The sequence below is a fragment of the Paroedura picta genome, chromosome 1 (genome assembly GCF_049243985.1).
Source record: "Paroedura picta isolate Pp20150507F chromosome 1, Ppicta_v3.0, whole genome shotgun sequence".
NCBI lineage: Eukaryota > Metazoa > Chordata > Lepidosauria > Squamata > Gekkonidae > Paroedura > Paroedura picta.
The window spans coordinates 201,638,065-201,663,668 of NC_135369.1; the positions used below are offsets into that span (position 1 = coordinate 201,638,065).

The window sequence follows — 25,604 nt, forward strand, 5'->3', positions numbered from 1 at the left end:
CCAGCCAGAGACCTTTGAGTGTACCTCCGCTTTCTGCATCTCCTCTTCATGTGCTGCCTCCATTTGCTGTTGCAACTCATCCAACAACAGCTGTTGCTCATTCATTAATTTAGCATGTAACTCTTTAATTTCACTCTCATGCTGAATAATGAGCTCAGCTACTTCACGATGATGTTCTCGTTCATGAAGCTACAAGGTTAATTAAATGAGAACAATTATGGCTTGAAAAGACAGTGAAAATATTCCAAGCAAACATACAACATATATTCTTAAAAGTCTGCTCATGTATGCAAGCAAATACATTTATGTGGAGAAGCTATCGAGGTACAGTTCATAGGGTTGGGCGCTTTGGCACCCAACCGAAGCAGCCAGCGGCCGAAGCAGCCAGGGCCAGGGGGGGGGGAGGTGCTGCCCGAAGCACCCAACCCTAGTTCAGAGATTTTGGAGCATAAAGAAAATTATTGGGGAAGACAAGCAAGATCAGGGCTATTGGAATTACCCGAGTTCCACAGGGCCTGCAAGGCAAAACTCTTCCGCCGAGCTTATGATTGAGGCCAACTCGATAAACAGCTAGATTACAGTTATAGCAATATTGGGCCTCCATCCTGCCCCCCTTCCCTCCTTTTTCTCCCCCGGCCTCACCTTCCCATATGTTAACACCCACTGACTACAACCTGTTTTAAAGAACTAAATTGATGCAATAGCATGGAATTGTGGTTTATATACAGTATTTGCTGGCGTATAAGACTACTTTTTTCCCCTGAAAAACATGCCTCCAAGTGGGGGGGTCGTCCTATATGCCGGGTGCACTTCAGTTGGGATAGACATAGCTGCCCATAGTGGCCCATAGGACTGTAATGTAATGTAACAAACTCTATATTTTGAGTGGAAATGTTGGGGGGGTCGTCTTATACGCCCAGTCGTCTTATACGCCGGCAAATACGGGTAATTTTAATGTCGTTTCTAATTATGTATTACTGCTTTATGTTTTATTGAGCTTCGAACTGTGTAAAATTTTAATGTAAACCGCCCTGAGCCTTCGGGGAGGGCGGTATATAAATCTAAATAAATAAATAAATAAACTGCCCCGAGACGGGCAACCAGTCGGGACGGAATATAAATCAATCCATCACAGAATACAAATTGGTAATACTTTTTTGTTCTCTTTCCACAAAGTACACTATTGAATCATTATTTGGAAAGTCTCTCACTTCAGGCAGGATAAACCTAGCCCATGCTATGTACACATATGTTAAGTGAAACTGTACATTAGCCTGGACCATCTGAATTAACTATAAATTACTGATATTAATTATGTCTTGGAGAAATAATTTAATTGCACATTTGCCTCAAACTTTTATCAGTGCAGACTGCACAAAATGTGAACCACCAGCCAGACCTAGGCTGACAATGGCATATCACACCAAACTGTTCCATTTCTCAGGAAGATTTTCCTTCAGTGAAATGGGCCAGGCCATGTGTGCCATAAAAATGTAATGCCAGGTGCCTGAACTTCAGCATAACAGACATACCCACACTGCAGCCTGGTGGGATACAGCCCAAGTCTATATTTGGGACAGCTAATCCAGCATCAGAAAAGAAGAACAGAAGCAAAACTAGCCACTGTCAAATACCTCCCTTGTATTTTCTCACCAAAGTGTGGATTGACAGGAAAAAAATGTACCATTTTAGAAGAAGAGTTAGTTCTTATATGCCGCTTTTCTCTACCAGGAGTCTCAAAGCAGCTTACACTCGCCTTCCCTTTCCTCTTCCCACAACAGACACCCTGTAATGTAGGTGAGGCTGAGAGAGCCCTGATATTACTGCTCGGTCATAACAGCTCTATCAGTGCTGTGGCGAGACCAAGGTCACGTAGTTGGCTGCATGTAGAGGAGCAGGAAATCAAACCTAGCTTGCCAGATTAGAAGTTAGCACTCCTAACTACTACACCAAGCTGCCTCTATGCTCACCTGATCAGGTTGCCATCAAATTAGCTGTACTCACTAATTTAATTCAATACCTTTTTGATTATGCCAATCTGTTCTTTCCATTGTTGTTCCAACTGTTTCTGCTTTTCTATGTTCCCTTTTATTTCTGCATTTAGATCTTCTATCTGAGAAAAGAAACAAAACATGATTTCCCAACTATTCCAAATACCTAAAAAACCCTAAGATTTTTATCTGCCAATAGAAAGACTCTGAAGGTTAATTCACACTGTTGTTTAACAAGGACTTCTGTACAAGCAGAATATCAGATACATACAAGATGCCTTCCCAGCACACATATGCTGTGAAGTTTGATACAGATATACATATCTAGTGTTTTGCATGATCATCTCCATATATCAAGAGTACAGACTAAAACATACATAAGTATTTAAGAACCAGACTGAAAAAGGAAGATTTATATCATAATCCAACTAGTACTCAAAACTGATTTTCACTGGAAATCAATATCTTTATTTTTCTTCCCAGTTATAGCAGGATAAGCTTTTCTGCTTTCTAGCCCTGCTTAGCCTGGCCAGCTACCTGGGTTAAATGCCCTGTCCCTTTACTAGAGGTGATGCTTTTACTATGATCAGCAGCCTATTTCCGTACATTAAATCTCTACTAAAAGGACAGGACATTTTTCTCCAAGCCTGTTAGCAAATATCTCCCTTCTTACTAGAAAACTTTATTACTTACATATTGTTACAAACTTTGTATCCTGCCTTTCTGCCTGTCAATGACAATCAAGGAAGCTACTATCACCTAGCCAGCACTCAGGTGAAGCCATGCTAACAAGAACAGCTACGTTTAATGCTACAACTGATTCAGAGAATGGTTTCAAAGGAACACAAAGGCCAACAAAGTGGTTATGTATTTCAAATTCATTTGTTACAAGGACCAAATCCAATATAAATGTCACTTTGTTGGGCCAGGCCATGTGTGCCATAAAAATGTAATGCCAGGTGCCAGAGCTATTTTACCACTATGACCCACACCCCTCCTCGGCACCTAACTAATTTTTGCTATGCTCAATATATATAAGGCGTTTTGCACTGCACAGGTACAACCAGACTCTCAAGGCTCTTTAAAGACTGACACATTTCAGAAGCTTCTGATGAGCCAGAGAAGAAGAGTTGGTTCTTATATGCCGCTTTTCCCTACTCGAAGGAGGCTCAAAGCTGCTTACAGTTGCCTTCCCATTCCTCTCCCCACAACAGACACCCTGTGGGGTGGGTGAGGCTGAGAGAGCGCTGATATCACTGCCCGTTCAGAACAGTTTTATCAGTGCCGTGACAAGCCCAAGGTCACCCAGCTGGTTGCATGTGGGGGAGCGCAGAATCGAACCCGGCATGCCAAATTAGAAGTCCGCACTCCTAACAACTACACCAAACTGGCTCTCATGAAGGGCTGCATTCTGTTGCTGCAGGTGCCATGTAGCATCAACTGGAGGAACTTTACATGCTCTGCCTTAAAGAAACTGCTACAGTCAACAGGTTTTGGAAAGGGAAGGGGGGGAAGGCAACCACATAATCCCACCCCTTCCTCCGTCATCATCCCAAATTCAGCAACAAGTTTGAACCATGAGGGGAACTTCTCCCCAGCACCATAAGCAATCTTCAAGCGCTGACGCTTTCCAAAAATGTCTGCTCCACTTTAACTGTCTTTTGCAGGCTTTTATTTCCTGCCAGCTCCATGGAATTATCCAACCACCCAAAATATTACCTGTCATGTGCCAGCCTCTGCCATGTGCAAACCCATCATGCTTTTCTGAATGCCTGCTCCTGACCATGACCTTCACCTTACCCCACCCCCCACTTCCATTCAGACTGTTACATAAGGCAGCTCTTGCATGCGAGGAGCCCAGGGAGCAGACACACATTTTGGCTTCATCCTTTATTTAATCCTCCCTGCACTGATGTGAGTGAGAGAGAGGAGAAAATCCATGCACATTTGGGTCAGCGGGCTAGCAGGCTCCTGGCTCATCCAGCTCAGTGGGACTCCTCTGCCTCGGTGTTCTGTGTGCACTGCACCCCTAACAAAAGTGCTGACCTTTTCTCTCTTGCCCAGCTGCCAAGCCTATCCAGACCCTCCATTCACACACTACATACGCAAGTGAAATGTCTGTCGAGCCAGCCAGCAGCTTTCCACAAGCACCATTAAAATGACCCCCTAAAGATACATCATTAAAGCAATGTAAAAGTAAGAGTCAAAATACCCACAAAACATAAAAACAGCAATTAGAATGGTGGTTAAGAAGGTTAAGAAGGTGGGATTACTAAGGAAATGTCAAAGAAAATACTGGCAGAAGACAGTAACAGAACAGAACAATCTTTCTGGGGAAAGGTCTAGAGCAGGGGTAGTCAAACTGCGGCCCTCCAGATCTCCATGGACTACAATCCCCAGGAGCCCCTTGCCAGCAAATGCTGGCAGGGGGCTCCTGGGAATTGTAGTCCATGGAGATCTGGAGGGCCGCAGTATGACTACCCCTGTTCTAGAGGTTTGGTGCCATGACAGAGAAAGCCCTCTCCTCAGTTGCCACTGCCCTAATCCCAAGAGGTGGGGACACCCAAAGCAGAGCTTCCAAAGTTAGCCATACTAATCAGCTAAATTCATACGGGAATAACAGGCAGTCCTTCTGGCATGTTGGTACCTATCTATACAGGGCTTTGAAGGTCAAAGGCAACACCCTGATTTGTGCATAGAAGCAAACTGGGAGCCAGTATAGGCAGCCCAGAATAAAGTTACATGGTCCCTATGATTCACTCTAGTCAACATCCTCACTGCAGTATCTTGCATTAACCAACGTTTCCAAACACTTTTCAAGGACAGCCCTATACAGAGCACACTCCCAGAATCAGACTTAGATGTGACCAGGGTATGCACCATAATGGCCAGATCTTTTCTGCCCAGGAAAGGCCACAGCTGATTAAAAGCATTCTTGACCACAGCTTATCCAGGAGTAGGCCAGAATGCAGGCCTGTTCCTTCAAGAGGAGTACAAACCTATCCAGAATGGGTGACACCTTATAGCCCAGGTCAAACTACTGTCTTGTTAGAACTGACCACAGCCACTCCACAAAAGTGGTTCCAGGCACTGGTTCAGGGTTTCTACAACCTCATGAGGATCAGCTAGAAGTGCAAAAAAGAGCTGAGATGACAGTTTAAGCCAAACCTTTGGATAACCTCATCCCAACAGTTTCATGTCAAAAAGCAAAGGAGACAAGATGGAACCTTGTGGAACACCACAGGCCAAAGGGATGAGCAGCAGTCCCCCAACACTACCTTTTGAAATCTAGCATCCAGGCTGGACTATTGCCACCATATAAGCATGCCTACCAAGCTCAGCCCAGATAGGTGATCCAAAAAGATATTATGATCAGTGGTATCTAACACTACTGAGAGGTCGGAGACTCAACTTAGTTGAAGGTCCTATGCCTATTTTCTGGTGAAAGTCATCCACCAGGGTGACCAAGGCTGTAGCAATTCCATAAATCAAATTATGCAATACAAATGCAAAACCATAGAGACCAAGTTTTTAAATGCAATCAACATATCATTTTTAATCTATAAATAAAAGTAAAAATGGCCCCTTGGTCCAGAGAAATACCTACCACTTTCTGGTCCTGCAATTTCATATCTGAAAGATCAGAATGATAAAGAGATTCGGTTCTACTAAGTTCTTCCTTGTGAAGTCTCTCTGACTCAGACTGCATCTCCTTCATGTTCTTCACTGTCTCCTCTAGACGAGTTTGAAGTTCCAACTGAATATTCTTTAAAGATACCACTTCTTCATTCAACTCATTTTCCTTTTGCATGAATTCCCTTTCTTTTAGCATTATTTCAGTGCTAAGCTTCTGTAATTCTAAACCACTTGCTTTCAATTTATCTTCAAATGCTAGTCTTTCAGATTCATGTGCTTCTTGAGTGCCTTTCATTCTCTCATTAAGCTCATCGACAGTTTGTTCAAGAATCATTATTTTGTTAACACTTTCTCCCAAAGCATTTTCTGCTTCCTTTAGATGCTCCCCTACCATAAAAAGTTTGTCTTCTAGGGTTGATTTTTCCTTAAGTAAAGCTGATAAACTTTGTTCTTTGATAGAGATTTCAGACTTGAGATGATCCTGTTCTTTCAGTAAGAATTTTTCTAAAATTGCTTTTTGACCAAGAAGTTCATAAAGAGCCTTGTTCCTCGCCATCTGGCTATCAATCTGGGCTTGCATTTGATCCCTTTGCCTCTGCAAAACTGTCAGCTGTCGCCCAAACAGAGACTGTACTTCACTGGTCACTGAATCAGAGGCCGTTTTTTGCTCCTGAACATCTTTTACTAATTGTTCCTGCAATCTCAACTGCATTATTAAATTTTCTTTTTCCCGCTGGAGTTCCTTTACTGTTTCTTCCCACGAACGAGATGTTAAATCTTGCATTGTGCACTTGAATTCTTGAACCCAAACGATGAAGTCACTATTATCGCCTTGCTTTCTTTTGTTTTCTGGTTCTAGCTCCTTCTCCATTTTTGGGCTGAGAGATTCATCAGAAGCAACACGTGCCTCTTTTAGGTGTGCTGTTGTGATTTCAGCTGCTGCGTCGCCTCCAGCTCCCCGAAAAGCCTTGTCAAAAAGAAATCCTTTTTCACTGCTCTGCTTTATCTGGCCGTTATCTCCAGCCCCAAAATCAATCTGATGATCGTTTACACTATTTTGCTTTTCTATTTCTTTACATGGTGAACAATACCCAGGAAAAAAGAAAGCTATAGATTGTTCACTGAGTTCAGTTTCATTTAATGTCTCTTCCGTAACAGCCTCTATATGTTCCCTTAAGTAATAATTAGAGAGAAAGTTTTCGGTATCCTCCAGGGCTTTGACTTTATTTAGGTTATGCTTTGCATCTTCCAATGCATTTTTCAAAGTGTCTATTCTGAAATCATGCATACGATCTACTTCCCCATCAGCCAAATACAAGTCATTTTCATACTGATGCAGTGTACTCTGCATCTCTTCAAGTTTTGTCTTCTGCCTCCCCAATACCTCTTGTAACAGTGTCATCTCTTGCTGTAAATTTTTTAGTATCTTGTTGTAGGAATATATTTCTTTATCATACTTATAATGCAAATCTTTGTTTTTTTCTGTTTCAAGGAGGAGTCGATCATTTAATTCCTGAGTTAAAGAACTGAGTTTTTCAATCTCTTGATTTAAATTTTCCTTTTCCTGTTTTGATTCTCTTGCTTTTTCTTCAGTATTAGTAAGTTGTAGCAGAAGTTCTTCTACTAGAGTTGTATACTTCCAATCAATTACAGAGCGTTTTCTCGCAAAGTCAGCAAAACAGTTTTCAAGTTCCTTGTGGAAGGAAGAGCTATCAATTTCTAATGTCTGTAATTTATTATTTAAACTAACAATGATATTCACGTTCTGAGCATTTCCCTCATAATTAACAGTGTTTAATTCTTTTTTTATCTGCTCAAGATCATTTTTATATTTTGTATTCACTTCTTTTATACAAGTTTCTTTTAATTTTAAAGTCTCTTTTCTGTAGCACTCCTCCAGCTCAGTTCTCAATTTCTGCAGTCGTCTGTTAATGTTATTTTCGTCATTCTTTTCCATTTCTTGAAAACAATCCTGATTCTCCATCTGCACAGAAATCCTTAGCTCTACAGCCTTTTCTTCCTAAAGAGGAAGTTTGATACAAAAAATTAGCTCCAATATCACAAAACCTTGAAACTATTTCATAACCATTTCTTCAACAGGTTTAAAATCTATGATATGTTTAACTTCAACAGAATATCAATATGGGACTACATGTATTATTTTTCTTCATAGGAGTCGGGATTAAATTTGATTCGTGTCACTTGTTATGCTAGTTTGGTGTAGTGGTTAGGAGTGTGGACTTCTAATCTGGCATGCCAGGTTCGATTCTGCGCTCCCCCACATGCAACCAGCTGGGTGACCTTAGGCTCTCCATGGCACTGATAAAATTGTTCTGACCAGGCAGTGATATCAGGGCTCTCTCAGCCTCACCCACCCCACAGGGTATCTGTTGTGGGGAGAGGAATGGGAAGGCGACTGTAAGCCGCTTTGAGCCTCCTTCGGGTAGGGAAAAGCGGCATATAAGAAACAACTCTTCTTCTTCTTCTTCTAGTTATGCCTACCATTATTATTCTTTTGAGTAGCTCTCACAACCAATCCCCAAACTGCTTTTTCATTTAAAAATATTTTAAAAAACAAAGCATATCTCTCATCAGGGTACTAAGACACATCTTGTGATATCTCACTGCATATATTCCACTGCAGTTATTTGTAAGGATTAGATGCCTTCATATAATGTAACTCAGGGCATAGCAAATCCCTTACACCAAGTTGCCATTGCCCCTAAACATTTTCATTGTGGCATACAGTATTTTCAGGAATGCTTTTATTGTAGCGTGCTTCGTTGTTCCTTCAAAATTATCATTTGACATCACAATAACAAGAACTTCTCATTCACCATTGTTCATATTGTCTCACTCATGTCGGGACACTGTCACAACCTCTACTTATTCTCTGAAAATTAATCCAGAGAAGCAACCAGCCCTTGCATCTGTTGGTGTTCTTCACCCCACACGGGGTGGGGGGATGACAAGAATTAGCCTTCCACTGCTCGTAACAGAGAGGCAAAGTCCTTAATCTGGTGCACTGAAATATTTATTGAATACCTCTGAGTTTAACTGTTTATGGAGCATGGCTCCTTTGAGTCACACTCATGACAGGTGCTCATCCAATCTCCTCCTGAAAACTTCCAACAAACAAGACTCCACCACCCTCCGAGGCAACGTATTACACCTACTAACAGCCCTCACTGTCCAAAAATGCTTTCTAATATTTAGGTGGAACCTCCTTTACTGTAATTTGAATCCATTGTTTAATTTCTCTCGGATGCCCCTCTCTCCCAGGCCTTTCTCTCAGGGCTGTTTGGTCTCAAGGAACTCTTCCAGTTCCTTCCTACCATTTCACCTTTCTTTCCTTCTACCTACTTCCCATTCCTTTTTCAATTTCCCTCTCTCCCCTCCACATCTCCTGACAGCGTTTTAATCCTCTTCATTTTTCCAGACCTCACATTCCTTGCTCCTCCCATATTGTCTTCACATGGTCTATCAGTGCTCACAGGACTCCAGAGTCACACTTCCCAGGCCTTGCCTCTGGCCATGGTCCTGGGTTGGGCCTCTCTCCTAATAGCCTCAGCTCTGCACCAAGCTACTGGGCCCCTGGAGCTGCAGGCCCACAAGTAGACACCATGGGCTGACATAGTCCTCTCAACAAAACATTATGGGCCCTTTTACTTATCGAGCCCAATGCTGACTCATAGCAGCATTTCTGTAGCGGCAAAAAATCTACTCAACCAACATCCAGACTGGAAGTAAATAGCATTACAAAGAGCTTTGTCAAGCTCTGAACAAGTTTTCAATGGGCTCAAAACTTTAGTATGTAACAAAATAATACCTTTGCGTTTATGCACAGTAAGTGCTGTTCTTCCCTTTTATATATTTTATATATATTATGCTTTGGACTGATCCTGCATTGAGCAGGGGTTTGGATTAGATGGCCTGTATGGCCCCTTCCAACTCTTTGATTCTGTGTGATTCTGCGATATTAACAATAAGTGCTCATAACCTGTGATGATGACAGGACAGCTTCAGATCCAGATACGATGAAAGCACCAGTTTAAGCACTGACACTTTTCCGCTGCTCACTGTTATGAAAGGAGAACTGATCTTGAAAATGCAATCGGAATCTGTTTAACCTGTTTTAACAAAACTTCATCTGCCTAGCCAGAGCATAAAACTTTAACAAAACTAATCAGTTCATTTTGTGCAACAAAGAGTTATTGCTCACGGGAACATCTATTTGTTTATGACAAATACAAGCTACTCTTTTGTATAAAATACACTACAGCACTCGGAGCTTAAAGGTTAAGCTATACAACGCTAGAAATAGAAACATAATATATTAACTAGCTGTTTACCAAATAATGTCTTTACATTTCTGGAGAGGTAACTGCACTACCCCATGCGAAACACAACAGAGAATCTAGTAGCATCATAAAGACCAACATTGCAATGTATATAAGTCTCACGTTATTCAATGAGGCCAGTACACAGAAAGGCAGTCTGAATGTAGCACCTCGCAAAATATAGGTGGGTCCTCTGAATGAGAAAGAACCCTTATACCACGAAACTATACATTTTTAAGGGGTCACAAGCATACTATTCCAATTTTTCATGGACTTTCACAGATGCCTGTTAAGAGTAATTACTGTGAACTGTTGAAAACTTAAGAATGGCCATGTCTAACTCTTGCAGATTCAGTAAGAAAAATACCTACATTTTATTACTAATTGGTACATAAAGATACCAAGCAGGGAAGCTTTAACATCTTGGCTTGTAGTTGCAAGAAGGCTTCCTCGAAAAAGTTATTTTGGACCTCTGAGATCTTTAAGAAGTTCTGCAAGATTTGTTCACTTCCCAGGGATGTGAATAAAAGGCATCTTTTGGAGAGAGAAAGCATAGATATTTGGGTATTTCTCTTTGAACCTTGTAGTGTTTCAATTATTACTGTAAACAACCTTGTACTAGAAGAAAATAATAATATATTAATAAATATCCTCCCTGGAAATTCGGTAGTTTAATCGGTGGCTTTAATTTTTGCCGTCCTACTGATGCCATTTTTCTTTTACTCCACCCCCTCCCCAAACTGAAATCTTCCGGGTAAGCATATGCCAGATGCATGCAGCCTACCTCACAGGGCTGTTGTGAGTTTAAAACGGCGGACGACAACGCTTTGGCCCAACACCCAGGAGGAAGGCAGGGCACGTGAACTAATCCTGACGATTACTCCTATCGCAGTAGCGATTATACTTCCTTGGTGGAAGCGGGGTGGTCTTCCCATGCAGCTGCGATGGGCTAAAGGGGCCGAACCGGGCCAAGGCACCGGCCTATCCCGCCCCCCCCCCGCCCCCCCCCCCGCCCCCCCCCCCCTCCGCTCTTCCACTCTGCGGAGCGGGCAGGATCCGTTCCTCACATGCCCACCCAGGTAGAAGCGACGCGGGACTGAGGGGCTCAGGCGGACGACTCGGCCACGCAAGGGAAGCGCACCTGTGGGGCGGACAAGCGAGCAACGCACCTCAGTCTTCGCCTCTACCTGGCGAGGCAAAGAAGCTCCTCAGGAAGCCGTTAGCGGCCCCGCCCCCTCCAACTGCCGCCCTAGAACCCGAACACGAAACTTTCGACCAATGGCTTCCCCGAGCCCCTTGGAATTCCCTAAACTTGTTGTCCAATCAGAAGCCTTGTCCGTTAAAACCGTTGCGCCCACCTTTTACAGATCGACGGCTCCGGTAGCCAATAGACGCCGCGCGTGCCTGAGGCACGTTGGACACCGCGCCGCGAGGATAGCTCTTCGAAGGCGCCTTGAGGTAGGTAGAACGAGAAAAATGAGATGGAACGCGCATGCTCTGTTCCTTCGCGCCGCTGTTTCCCGCGGCAAGCGAAGCGCCGCTGAAGGCGGGGCTCGGAACGTAGGACGTTGATAGGCTGAATTTCAAATCGGGCCCTGCCTCAGTTACGCGACCGGCCAATCAGAAGGCTGGAGGTCTAGGAATCTTCCGGGTTTCAAGTCTTGGCTATGTTTACAAAGAGAATCGGAAGGCGTGTGGAGGAATGTCAATAAGTGACGCATTTTAATGAAGAGAGGTTGCCGAGAGGAGCAGGCTAACAAAACTAGGGGAAGCATAAGCCTGACTGCCAAATGTAGATTAGGTTGATCTATCCTGTTTCCAAGAGCCACTTCTGGTTGGGAAAGTTGGGTGATGAAAAAATCGGACAAGAGAAGAATCCACCCATTCATTTGAACTCTGGTTTTGGAAAAGGCTTCTGCGGGATCCATGGATGGCAAAAGTCACAAGGAGATACTACAACGCATAAGGTCTGATATATATATCACTGGTAGGCAAAATCACGAAACTCTGGCTGACTTTGGCCACATCATGCGATCTAACTCAATGGAGAAAGCAGTAATGCTATCACCGGTCAGTGGTAAAAGGAAAACAGGCTGACAAAGGGCACGTGAACTAATCCTGACGATTAGTTGGATGCAATCAAATAGACACTGGCCAGAACACTGCAGGGCTGAGGGAGGTGGTGCAGGATCATGGTGACAGCTGTACCATGGGATTGTCAAGCACTCTTATTTAGTTATTTATTTTATTAGTTTTTTACACAGCCCACCCATACAGCTCAGGGCAGTTCACATAAAACATTTCAGGGATAATACATAGAACAGTCTAAACAAATAACAGTCATAAAGGTAAAGGTATCCCCTATGCAAGCACTGAGTCATGTCTGAGCCTTGGGGTGATGCCTCTAGCGTTTTCATGGCAGACTCAATACCGGGTGGTTTGCCAGTGCCTTCCCCAGTCATTACCGTTTACCCCCCAGCAAGCTGGGTACTCATTTTACCGACCTCGGAAGGATGGAAGGCTGAGTCAACCTTGAGCCGGCTGCTGGGATCGAACTCCCAGCCTCATGGTCAGCTTCAGACAGCATGTTGGCTGCTTTACCACCCTGTGCCACAAGTCATATGCCTCACTAAATGCATTAAACGAGGAATGCTCATTTTGACACAGACTGCATGTTCAACCCACATTCAATGCACTTTGCATTTGGATCTTATGGCCTCAACTGGCAAAATCCACTCACAGGTGACCTCTCAAAGTTCATTGAAAGTGCATCATTTAGGGCATGTAGTGGTTAGGAGCGTGGGCTTCTAATCTGGCATGTCAGGTTCGATTCTGCACTCCCCCACATGCAGCCAGATGGGTGACCTTGGGCTCGCCACGACGCTGATAAAGCTGTTCTGACCGAGCAGTAATCTCAGGGCTCTCTCAGCCTCACCCACCTCACAGGGTGTCTGTTGTGGGGAGAGGAAAGGGAAGGCGACTGTAAGCCATTTTGAGCCTCCTTCGGGTAGGGAAAAGCGGCATATAAGAACCAACTCTTCTTCTTCCTCTTCTTCTTCTAGTTATGCCTACCATTATTATTCTTTTGAGTAGCTCTCACAACCAATCCCCAAACTGCTTTTTCATTTAAAAATATTTTAAAAAACAGCACATCTCTCATCAGGGCACTAAAACACATCTTGTGATATCTCACTGCATTCTCAGCCTCATCCACCTCACAGGATGTCTGTTGTGGGGAGAGGAAAGGGAAGGCGACTGTAAGCCGCTTTGAGACTCCTTTGGGAAGAGAAAAGCGGCATATAAGAACCAACGTCTTCTAAAAAGTGCCATGAGGCTGAGGTTCATTTTTGCTCCACCTCTTCCTGCAATTATTTCTTTGGAATTAAACCCCAGAGCACCTTGAAAAGCAACATCTTCCAGCTTTCCCAAGCCAAAGAGCACTTCCACAGGAAAGTGCATATGCTCCTTAAAGACTGATTATGCGCTGCACTGCCACTGGTTTCTGGCAGTGGGACAGCATGCCCCACTGCTTCCTGTGCACCAACTGGGAAAGGTTTTTCTTGCCGGACATCACCCGCCAGGGCCCTGTGCAAGGCGACCTTGTTGCTGCCATCGTCACCACCCAGGCAGGTCCTCTCCAGCCTCTCTTCTTGGAGCAGCCCCTGTGCTCGACCTGGAGTAACCTGGCGCCGGCAAACTAGCGCACGATTTCCCTCAGGCTACTGGGGAAGAGCTCTTCTTGGGCTTGAGGAGGCAGCGGACGCTCCCAGGGGTTGGGGAACACTGACATAGAGGATGGAGCAGAGTTGTTCTCTCTTGGCCCAGAAGGACAGACCAGAACGAATGGGATGAAATTAATTCAAAAGAAATTCCATCTAAACATCCAGAAGAAGTTCCTGACAGTCAGAGCGGTTTCTCAGTGGAACAAGCTTCCTCGGGAGGTGGTGGGTTCTCCGTCTTTGGAGATTTTTAAGAGGCTGAATATCCATCTGACAGAAAAAATGATTCTGTGAAGGTTCAAGGGGGTGGCAGGTTACAGTGGATGAGCGATAGCAATGTGATTGTCCTGCATAATGCAGGGGGTTGGACTAGATGACCCATGAGGTCCCTTCCAACTCTATGATTCTATGATTCTAAGTATCAACAACAATGCATTCCTTGACGTGAGAAAGGGGCGAATAAGCCTATTGCAGAGGCACGACGATGGATGTGAGGGCGATCTGGCTGCGACATATGTCACCCCATTGATCAATCAAGTATCAATCCTGCAGCCTCTTTCCTGAGAGTAATCCTTATTGAGTAGTCTTTATTGAATACACCTGAGCAGACCTGAGTATTGCTTTTCCTTAATTGTACAGAACTGAGAATAGCCTTGCCCATTTCAATTATTTATTTCCACCCCCTTGCCCATTTTGATTGTTTATACCCCACCCCAGTTTCCTATCCAAGGGGAATACGCTTTGGATGAACTAGGCTGACTCTACTTGGAGATGTGTTTTGTTTAGACACTACAAACATAGCAACTGTGTTACCTGGCCTGGACACGGTTTACTCAGAGAAGCCTGTTAGCAACCTACAGGGCTGGGCTCAGAGGAAACCAGCCACTCTTCAAAGCTCTCCGTGTCGTTCAAGCATCTCCTAGTAACCAGCCCGACTGTAGAAGACAGGAGGCAGCAGAGGAGACAAGGCATGACGACACCCTCTCCTCCCTTGCAGCTTCCCTCTGAGACGATCAACCCTAAGATACTTCGTGGAAAACTTTGACCAACATGCTAGAGGATGGAAGAGGTGACGTGTATTAAAAATAGTTCATGCAGCATTGTGGTCTGGCCAGAACATTCCCCTGGGATCTTGTCTCAATGACGGACTCAGCTGTGGTGGATCACCTGGCACGACTGAAACTCAAACTCCTGGAAAAGGTAGGATGGATTCTGCGAGCCTATCCAGGGCTGAATCTGCACATACTTTGTTTATTCCGTTGTGGATCCTGCTGAATCCAGATCGATTTGAACTCGGGTCTTCCTCCCCCCCCCCATTGAAACAGAAAAGCGTTCTGCATGTGATTAGGGAAGCTCAGAATGGGGGGGGGGGGGAGCCAAGCGCAGCAGGAGCTTCTTTCTTTTCTTGAAGGGGGGAGGAGAGGATTAGAAACAGCAGAGGAGAAAGAAAAAAAACAAGAGGCAAAACTCTACCAAGAGAAGTTAGGGCTTCTGGAGCCTCTGCTGAGATAAGTTAGGGCTTCCCCTTTAAGGCAAGCTTGCAGCCTGGGAATAAGGAACTGAAGCTTGGCTAATCAGGGCTTCTCTACTACGGAGCTCAGCAGCTAGTTTGGAACACGCAGAGCTCTGCATGCTTTCTCATGCTTTCTCACACCGATTTTTCAAATATTGAGGGTTATATCTACTCTAGGATATTGCAGGGAAAAGGTAGGATCACTCTGGATCAATCATGTTTGTTGCAGAGGGACAATTTAAATCGGACAAAATCAAAATGGAAATCGCATTCAGTGGAGATGGCAGGGACTGAATCGACCTGGAATTGGAATAAAAGCTCCGTGCAGATTCAGCCCTGGTGGAAACTGTCAAGATGGCTGGTTTTGCACAGTTGCACTGAACTGGTATTGGAAAATCAGTCTCCAGTGAGAGATACCAAAGAGTTTGGGTGCTGCGTTCCATTTCTTTCCTTGTTAAAAGCCAAACCTAGGATTTCCAATCTCCTGTTAATCCTCACGTTGCTTTAATCCACAGAAACTAGAAAATGAGCAGGAAACTATGGAGGGCCGTGAATCTCCTCTTCCAGAAGCAAGTAAGAAACAGAAGTTCTTTTACCTCTCTGCAAAAATTACTATGTGGGATTTTTCTGACAGGATTGTGCGATAAATGCCTGTCTTCTGGCTCTTAATTTTTTTTTACCCTGCCCTTATTTATTGACTATACAATATAGCCCTATCCAATATGATAAAACACTAAAATATAATCAAAGTTTAGAATTGAAATTAATTCAGTTTAAAAGACAATCGATCATTTATCTAAACTAAATAAATAAATGAATAAAGAAATAACAGCCTGCTTGGTCTCTCTCCTGTCCAAGGAATTGGGAGAGGAGGTTGTAAGTGTGATCTTCAAATGCAGTTTGATTGGGTGGGTTTGGGTTTGGGTGGGGAGGCCAGCTATGTTTCAATGTTATCGTTCTTTAGGCCTCAACCACCAGCCTGGCGGATCAGTTCTGTTTTGCAAACCCTGCTGGACAATTTAAATTCCCGCAGGGCTCTAATCTCGCTAGGTAGAGCGTTCCACCAGGCCGGGACCCGGACTGAAAAGACCCTGGCCCTGGTTGAGGCTAATTTTGTTTCTTTTAGGGCTGGGGCACCTAGGCAGGTGTTGGTCACTAGACTGTAATGCAATCTTGGTCAGACATAGTAAGAAAGGCCTTCCAAATGAGAGAGAATCTGTGGTAGCACCCAATGGTCCACCTCCCTGAAGTTCAGGTCACTTTGTCCTCATCTCTTCCATTATCTTCCTGAGTGGGTAGTTGAAGCTAAGATTATCCCAAAGTCACTAAATTAGCTTCTTGACTGTTGTGGGGATTTGAATCTGCATTCCCCAGAGCTAATTTGATAATCTAGTGATACATGGCATCTAGACTGGACTACTGCAATGAGCTCTACTGGGGGCTACCCTTAAAGAGTGTTTGGAGGCTGCAGCTAGTACAGAACACTGCAGCTAAACTGCTGGTCAAGGCCAGCTGTCAGGAGCATCTGACTCCAATTCTGCAGCAATTACACTGGCTACCAATTTGCTCCTGAGCCCAAATCACTTTGTTGGTTTCTGAAGGACCAACTTTTCCCATATGTTAACACCCAAGGAACTAAGATAACAGGAAGATAGCCTCTTCACTGTCCCATTGGCCAAAGAAGCTGACCTAGTGGGTACACGAGATTATGCCCTTTCAGTGGCAACCATATATCCCCAGGGAGATGTGCCCCAGGAAGATGCACCTGGCCCCATCACCAGAGGCAGCTGGTGGTTTTATTCATGATGGCATTTGATTAGTTTCAGTTCTTCTGCTTACCAGTAGTAGAAAATTATTGATCTGAACAAGTGATGTTAGTACGGTTTGTTCTATTGTATTCTTATTTATATTTTAAGCTGCCTTGGGTTCCAGTAAGGTAAAAAGGTAAAGGTATCCCCTGTGCATGCACCGGGTCATGTCTGACCCTTGGGGTGACGCCCTCCAGCGTTTTCATGGCAGACTCAATACGGGGTGGTTTGCCAGTGCCTTCCCCAGTCATTACCGTTTACCCTCCAGCAAGCTGGGTACTCATTTTACCGACCTCGGAAGGATGGAAGACTGAGTCAACCTTGAGCCGGCTGCTGGGATTGAACTCCCGGCATCATGGGCAGAGCTTTCAGACTGCATGTCTGCTGCCTTACCACTCTGTGCCACAAGAGGCTCTTTCCAGTAAGGTAGAAAGGATAATAAATGTTTTTTTTTTTAAACTGCTGTACTACATTGGACCTCTGTGCATAATTACTCCATACTTGTTGGTGGTGGAACATCTGAAGCACATTGCAATAGCTTTTGATCTCAATGGTCAAAAAGCTATTTTGATGTTAACTTTCTTTAGGCCTCGACTAGATTTGGCTAGTCCGTGCTTTTAGACCTGCTCCAGTTGTTCAGATGCATAGGTAGAACCTCAGCCTTATTGTTCACCCCCTTTCCCTGCCGCATGAAGCAACAACAAATCCCCTACAGGCATAACCCAGGAAATTTATGAAAAGGTTATCTGAACAAATAGAGACAAATGGTGCGAATTGGCGGGGGGGAAGCTGAAGTGCTACTGCCGCTGTCTATTAAACATCCTGAACAGGCAATAACAGGATGTCCCCGACTGTTTTGCAGGGGATTACAGAAGCCACGAGTATGCCTTCCGAAGTGCACTGAAGAGAAGAAAAGACCTTCTGCAGCAACTCAGGGTATGCCCCCAAATGTTTCCCACGGTTTCCTATAACAAATCCAGTGAGCCCTCAGTCTACACTTGTCACGAGACCAGGACAAAATGGACAGATCTCGCCCAAGCCGCGACACAGATTGCAAAGAGGGCGGCCCACTCCAGGCTGGAAAATTCCTAAATGTGAGGGTGGAGCCTAGGGAGGCTGAGGTTTGAGGAGAAGAAGCTGCTTTTCACTACCTGGAGGAGTCCCAAAGTGCTTTATAAGCACCTTCCTGACACCCTGTGAGGTAGGTCGGGCTGAGAGAGCTCTCAGAGAACTGCTCTGTGAGAACAGCTCTGACAGGACTGTGACCAGCCCAAGGACGCCCAGCTGGCTTCCTGTGAAGGAGGAGTGGGGAATCAAGCCCAGCTCTTCAGATTAGAATCTGCCACTCTTTAACAGCTACACCACACTGGTGGGAGGGGTGCCAGCTCTGGGTTGGGAAACTGAAACATAGAAACATAGAGCTAGAAAGGTTCCCCAAGGGTCATCTAGCCCTGCCTACCGCACAGGGCAGGAAATTCACAATTACCTCCCTGCACACCCTCCCAGTGATCCCAGCTCTATGCCCAGAGGAAGGCAAAAAACCTTGGGTCACTCCAGCTTGAAGGAAAATTCCTTCCAGCCTCCAGACTGGCCATATATATGGGTATATTAAAAAGGGCCGCAAGATCCCTTTCAGCTTGCCCTCTCATTATCAGCTTAAATTCGTAGTGAAAATCGCACAGTGAAATTCCAGGGGATTTGGAGGCAGAGCCAGGGGAGAGTGGAGTTTAGGGAAGAGACACTGTTCAGCAGGAATGTGATGCCATTGAGCAGGGGTGGCCAACCCGTGGCTCTCCACATGCCTATGGACTGCAATTCCCATGAGTCCCTGCCAACATGCTGACAGGGACTCATGGGATTTGTGGTCTTGGCAGGGGCTCATGGGAATTGTAGTCCATGGACATCTGGAGAGCCATAGTTCTCTGAAGTTGCCATTTTATCCAGGGTATCTGATCTTTATGGTCTGGATATCAGTTGTAATTCCAGGAGAAAGCCTGACCCTACCTGCAGTTTGCCATTACTGCAACTGTCCTGGAAATGTCTAGTCTTATTTCATGAGCTTCCCTCGTTCGGAGAGTGCCCATCTGAACACAGTAATGATATAACCAATACGATAGGAACAAAATCTTTTGGAAGAATTCTCGCAACCCCACGACTCACCAAGGATCCGACGGAAACACTACAGGCAGGAACCAGATCGTGTCTACCAAGCTCCTGCTCCTCTTCCTCCACCGCCGCCAGCACCGCCACGGATTATCCAGCAAACCGTAAGGCCAAATTCACATGTGTCGCTTTAAGTGCTCTTCAGCGCTTCACTGCTGTCGTTTAGGGGCATTTGCTTAAGAATACACAGAGATTCAAATCAGATTTCGAACCTTGGACAGCATAACAGAGGGTCAAATTCAATTTATTAGTGGACACAGACCAAAGATAAAATATTTGAACAACAAAATCAGCGCACAAAAGAATAATATCAATATTTATGCGTAGGGTGTTTTTGGGCTCAAGACCAATTCCAGATTGGGGGGACCTGGGGCCCACCACCATCCCTCCGCACCATCCCCACCACTATCCCCCCCCCCCCTTTCATGTCTCCCTTCCCAGCCCCTGACTGTATGCCAAGGCATGCTTTCCCCATTGGGTTGTCAGGTCCCCTCTGGCCACTGGTGGAGTATTTTATTTATTTTTATTTATCATACTTATATACCGCCCTCCCCGGAGGCTCAGTATGGGGTGTGTGTGTGGGGGGGAAGAAGTACAATATAAGAGAACAATATACAGAAGTTCCCACTGCAATACAGACAAAGTGGACAAAAGCAGATCTCATATTTCAGGCTGAGACAGAGTGTATTCACGACATTTCATTGCAAGTTGTAAAAAACTGACTCAGTTTTAGCAGGATTGCCAGATCCAGGTTGAGAAACTCCTAGAGATTTGGGGATGGAGCCTGGGTAGGCCAGGAACCACAGTGGGCTACAATGCCATAGAGTCCACCTTCCAAAATATCCATTTTCTCGGGGAACTGATCTTTTTGCAGATGAGCAGTAATTCCTGGGGGTCCCCACGTCCCACCTGGAGGCTGGCATCCCTGTTTCCCCACCTCCTTGTCAATTCTCACCACTCTTGCTTGCTGCTGCTGCATCACCTGCATGCCATTTCCTTGATGAGTGGGCCTTGCTTATGCTGGCCCTGTCCCTGGTCAGATGAACCTCCTTTATGCTTATTCAGAGCACACTGATCCAAAACAGAAAAGAGAAAGAGGTCTGGCAAAGTCCATCATTGCAGTTTGCCAACATGTAGAAAAAGCTGCAAGTCCTGGTGTGTGTTTGAATGTCCAAGATCTGCAGTGTGCATGACTGAACAGAATATAAAGAGTGTCCTGCAGAGGGCATCAGAGGACATGTGCATTTAGCATAGTTAGAACAGGAACTTCCTGATGATTTTCAAATGATCTCCAGTGTCCTGATCTGTGTCCTGATCCCATCCTTGGAAAACCAAAATTTTAGTGGTGTTTAATGTTTTAATGTTAATTAGTTTATATGATTGTTATGCCTATCAATGTACACCGCCCTGAGCCAGAATGGAAAGGCAGTATATAAATTAAATTACATTCTTATTATTATTGATAATAATGGTGGTGATGATAATAATAAACAACTTCATCTGTCCTGAACATGAGTGGGTGTACGAGTTTAAAAGAGGAAACTGCTTTGTACATTGAATATTTATACTGTTTCATTCCCACTCCCATGCCTAGAATGCCTGCAGTCATTTGGAGAATCCTTTCTCATTTGCTTGTTTCCTTTCGTTTCCAAGTTGCCTCAACAGCCAGCAACCATTATCCAGCAGATCCCTCAGCATTCACCTCTCATTACCCAAATTCCGCCTCCACAACCTTTCCCAGCTCCCCGCTCTGGGAGTATTAAGGAAGGTAAGCACGCTGTTCTGAGAATAAGCAACTCGATTATCTTCAAAGGTTCAGACCGCAAAATGCCACAGAAGAGGGAGGCCTAGTTACTGCCAAGGTACATTATTAGAAAAGGAGGCTGACCTAAATGGGTGACCTCCTTAGAGCCTCCTTCTTTCTCCTCATGCATTCTGGGATGACCTCTGCAGTTCTGTGGGAGTGGTTCCTTGAATACTGTCCTGCATGTTTCCCTAGATATGGTGGAAATGATGCTGATGCAAAATGCTCAGATGCACCAGATTATTATGCAGAACATGATGCTGAAATCTCTGCCCCCACCAGCATATTCACCAGCAAATGGGCCCGGGGCACCTCTGCTTCACTACGGACAGCCGGTAAAAACTGATTTCCCTGAACTTTGCATAGAAACTCCTGAAAGATGAAAGGCTAACGATCAGTATGTGAAAAATTTCTCTGATAATCTTGTCTCAAGCCGCACATGCCGACTAATACAACCAGTGTGGTAAAGGTGGACAGCCCTGTTAAGGCCATAACTCATGGGTGTTGGGTTAAAGTCACCTAGTGTGTTTAGGAGTCTGGTGGGAGAGCCAACTGACTGTGTGCACATTGAAGAGTGTCATCACACATTATGGAGTATGCAGGTTGGGTCTGGATCACTACCCTGCATCAAATGCAAAGAAATGGTTTCATCATTCCCCAGCCTCTAGGTAATATAACTTTCAGAGTGAAAAGAATCTTCCAAAAATATCTGATTTCTTTTTTGTATAAGTATTTATCATAGAAAATGAAATTGTGCTCTTTTACTCAGAGTGTTGTTCAGGAGGTCTTACTTCTTGACCTAAGATTTTGAGTGGAACGGGACAGAATCCCTCACTATCTTGCTATCAAAACGTACTAAGAGATCTCTTGGTTCCTTCTTATGAACTGCTGCTCGGGAATAAACTCTATAAGCCCTGTCAATCTTGATGTCATCATCTGAGAGATATTCTTCAAGTGGTTATCTCTTGTCATAGATCTGATTTTCCAAAATCCTCAGAAGCACCTTTGATTCTTAAATTCTTTGTCATCGTTTGAATTTCAAGAACTTCAAACTACTCTTCTGCAGTTTTTTTCCACTCCTTTAACTGTTACTTCAGATTCCACCTTTTGAACTTAGTTATGGTCTCCTTCAATTCATTTTGTGTTTAAATCTACTGATTTCTTTAAATCATCAGTTCTATCTGAAAGTTCTTTTTTTGGTGTCTATGACCTCTTTTCTAACACCAGCAATTTTTTTGTGGAGCCCTTCTGATCCTAATCAACTGTTACATGCCTGGGTGTTGAGGAGGACCCAACGATGTCTGTAATGTACCCACCCAAGTGACCAACCAAGTGCTGGGTGATCCTACTTTTTTGCCATGAGTGTGTGGAACAGAGGGCAAAAGTCTCACTGAACTGTGCATGTCTATGTATTAAGTATAATTGTTAAAGTAACAAGGATGAAGGAGACAATTGAAGTATTTCTGCTTATTTCCACCACAACCTCAAATGCGAAAATCCTGAAATGGAAAAAAAAGCAGCTGAAAGACACCATCTGTAGATCCTACAAGAAAGAAATTTTGGGGAGATATGTACTGCCTAAATAGTGAACACATAAGAACACATGAAGCTGCCTTATACTGAATCAGATTACGGGTCCATCAAAGCCAGCATTGTCTTCTCAGACTGGCCGTGGCTGTCCAAAGACTCAGGCAGATTTCTTTCACTTCACCCATACCTCATACTTCCAACTGGAGTTGCTGGGGATTGAACTTGGGACCTTCTGCATGCCAAGCAGCTGCTCTACCAATGAACCACAGCTCTTCCATCAGTGATATATTTTAAGTCGTTTTGGGAACAGAAACCCAGGGAAAAGGAAATAACTTTGTCTAGAAACTGCAACCTGGGCATCATCTGCCCATGTGGTCAGGAGAAAGTACCTTAAGATGTCATCAAAATCTTTTCTCTCTCCTATTTCTAGCTTCCTGCTCCTATTGTGGTACGAACGGAGAAACCCCGACCGTCAGCTGTCCACCATCATCATTATACATCTGCAGGGGTGCCAGCTCAGCTTGGCTTTCCCATGTGGCCTTCAGTGGTGCCACCTGTTCTTGGCCCTCAAGTGGGAGGATTCCCATCTGATCCCCATCATCTCTCCGTCCCAACCACCGCAACACATACGTAAGTCAAGAGGTTGCCATGATGTTAGTTTGGCTCCTGCAGCTTAGTTAGGTCTGTCTGAAGTCTGTATGGAAGTCATCTCATACTGGCTAGCTTGATTCATCAGCCTAGATGTTCCCTGGATGAAGTCCCTGGCCTTTGTAAGTGTAAACAGCTCATCTGCAGGAAAGTAAAATTATTAAGAGCCATATTTAGTGAAAAAAATAAAATAAAGAAGCCAGCCAATCCACAAATGTAGAGCTTTTTTATATACCCAGCTTTTCAGCACCCCTAGGAGCCCCAAAGTAGTTTACAAACACCTTCTCCTTCCTCTCCCCACAATAGACTCCTTGTGAGGTGGGTGATGTTGAGAGAGTTCTCTGAGAACAAATCTGAGATAACTGACTAGCCCAAGGTCACCCAGATGGCTGCAGGTGGAGGAATGGGGAATCAATCCGGGTTCTCCAGATTAGATTACATGAATATTTCTTAATCTTGCTTTGTTTCTCTCAAGGGTACCAGCCCATGGACTGTTTGGATTACCCCCAGGCTTGTAGATTTCTACAGCACTTTAAAAAGGTAACCAGACAGTAGGCTTCCTATGGTCATCTCAGTTCTAGGTTCATGTCCCTTTATTGACTCAGTAGAAGAAGAAGAGTTGGTTCTTATATTTTATTATATTTTATTATATTATATTATATGCAGTATTCTCTACCTGAAGGAGTCTCAAAGCAGCTTACAGTTAGGGTTGTGCAGTCCAGCTGCTTTGAGGAGCACCAACGCCCGAGGCAGAAGATCTCCAGGCCTCACCTGGAGGTTGGTAGCCTTACAGCTCCCACCCTGCAAGTGACAAAATCTCCACTCTCAAAATCCAGTTGCCACTTCGTAACCACACCCTGCTTCCCTACCACTCTGCTGCTATTGGTTTTCTCAGAAGCCCACTTGCATTGACTCTTGAGTTGCATTGTTCTCATTGGCTCCCAAGGTGCTAGGCTACTTCATACTCCCCAGTTCATCATGGTGGCTCCAGCAGTGACTTTCTGCAAGCAGTTCGCCAGTGGGTGGCAGGATTTAACCCTAGCTCCAGTCTCCATGTCTTTGTGGCAGCCCAAGAGGAGCTTAATAATATAATGCTCCCCTCTACATATGGACTCCAGGGTCATAATGGGTTTCTTAGATAGTCTTGTGTTCTGAATGGAACAGAACAGGAAGTTTCTCCATTGTTCATGTGGGTCCCTTTCCAGTTTCTCCTATTGTTCCTAGGCTGCATGCAACATTATATTCTTCAAATATGTTTCACGTATTACCTGTGAGAATCAGAAATCCATTATGAGAAGAATGAAAAGTTAGAATAAATAGATGTCAAAGGCAAAATTGGATAGAATGACAGAATAGATACGGAGAATCCCAAGGGAAGTAATACATATCCATCAGATTATCCCTAATACTTATCCTGATGCAACTTTATGGCACTTTGTGGCTTGTGCGCTGCCTACCTGAGGGACCGCTTGCCTGCTTATGCCACCCGCAGAGCACTTCGCTCTACAGGCACAAATTTCTTGGAGATCCCTGGCCCTAAGAAGGCGCACCTGGCCTCAGCCCGGGCCAGGGCCTTCTCAGTCCCTGGAATGAGCTCCCAGGAGAGTTGAAGGCCCTGACGGAAGTGTCAGAGTTCCGCAGGCCCTGCAAAATGGAGCTCTTCCACAGATCTTTGGTTGAGGCCAGTCCCAGTGCTAGGAACACCATGGCCCCTCCACAGGCTCCATTGTATTACATCTACACCCCCACCTCTGGGAGGTCTGCTCGGGCAGTGGGCAATTTTTTCATTCACCAATCTTTGTGGCTGTGGGGGATCTTCGGGCCCCTGGGTACAATGGGTTTTATACGGGGATTTTTATGGAGAGGTTATGTTGTAAGCCACCATGAATCTTCAGAAAGCAGCGGGATATAAGCTTAATAAACAAGGATGATGATGATGATGATGATATAACCACACTTCCTATCATTTCAGAATTGGTATTATTCAAAAGGAAGAAAAGCTTAAAGAAGATCTAGAAGTCCCATCTTATTTATCAGAATGGGGCTGAAGTATTTTACATGAATATCTGTGTAAAAAGGATAATAAAAAAACGACGTGCAAACTAGTTTCACTGTTGCTTGTTTTACATGGACAGTGTCTATCTGAGTATGCTGCTTTTGGGGATCTTAACTGCACACAGTACTCCAGGTGTGGTCTGACCAGTGCCGTATACAATGGGACTATAACATCTTGTGATTTTGATGTGATGCCCCTGTTGATACAGCCCAAAATGGCATTCGCCTTTTTTACCACTGCATCACACTGCCTGCTCATGTTTAGTTTACAGTCCACAGGTACCCCAAGTTCCCTTGGCCTGTTTCATAGGATGGATTTCAGTGACCTGGGACACAGGAAGGACATATCCCTGAGAAGAATAAGATGTCCTCTAACAACCACAGGCAAACACAAATG

General features: G+C 44.5%; 2 protein-coding genes across 11 annotated transcripts in view; one reads left to right on the forward strand and one right to left on the reverse strand.

Moving 5' to 3' along the window:
• PCNT (pericentrin) overlaps positions 1-11,466 on the reverse strand; it is a 93,292-nt gene extending 81,826 nt beyond the window's left edge. For 2 of the 8 annotated variants that reach the window (XM_077316707.1, XM_077316691.1), the window contains exons 1-4: positions 11,109-11,258; positions 5,599-7,647; positions 2,021-2,113; positions 25-189 (exon numbers count right to left, since the gene is read on the reverse strand). In XM_077316707.1, coding sequence (XP_077172822.1) covers positions 25-189; positions 2,021-2,113; positions 5,599-7,611 — 2,271 coding nt within the window. In that variant the 5' untranslated portion in view covers positions 7,612-7,647; positions 11,109-11,258. Of the gene's footprint in view, positions 1-12; positions 190-2,020; positions 2,114-5,598; positions 7,648-10,751; positions 10,946-11,042; positions 11,064-11,108; positions 11,269-11,325 lie in introns of those variants that run through there. The other 6 variants (XM_077316700.1, XM_077316640.1, XM_077316682.1 and 3 more) reach the window with 5 other exon arrangements.
• C1H21orf58 (chromosome 1 C21orf58 homolog) lies at positions 11,313-25,257 on the forward strand. 3 transcript variants are annotated; one of them, XM_077316732.1, is made up of 10 exons: positions 11,313-11,425; positions 14,684-14,886; positions 15,715-15,772; positions 17,870-17,943; positions 19,125-19,274; positions 20,824-20,938; positions 21,170-21,309; positions 22,935-23,134; positions 23,628-23,692; positions 25,125-25,257. In XM_077316732.1, the coding sequence occupies exons 2-9, from the start codon at positions 14,779-14,781 to the stop codon at positions 23,668-23,670; spliced, it is 888 nt and encodes a 295-aa protein (XP_077172847.1). In that variant the 5' UTR covers positions 11,313-11,425; positions 14,684-14,778; the 3' UTR covers positions 23,671-23,692; positions 25,125-25,257. The 3 variants fall into 3 exon arrangements, with proteins under 3 accessions (XP_077172847.1, XP_077172853.1, XP_077172860.1); XM_077316738.1 differs by lacking the exon at positions 11,313-11,425 and adding an exon at positions 11,656-11,934; XM_077316745.1 differs by lacking the exon at positions 11,313-11,425 and having other exon boundaries at positions 14,565-14,755.
• Positions 25,258-25,604: the final 347 nt, after the last annotated feature.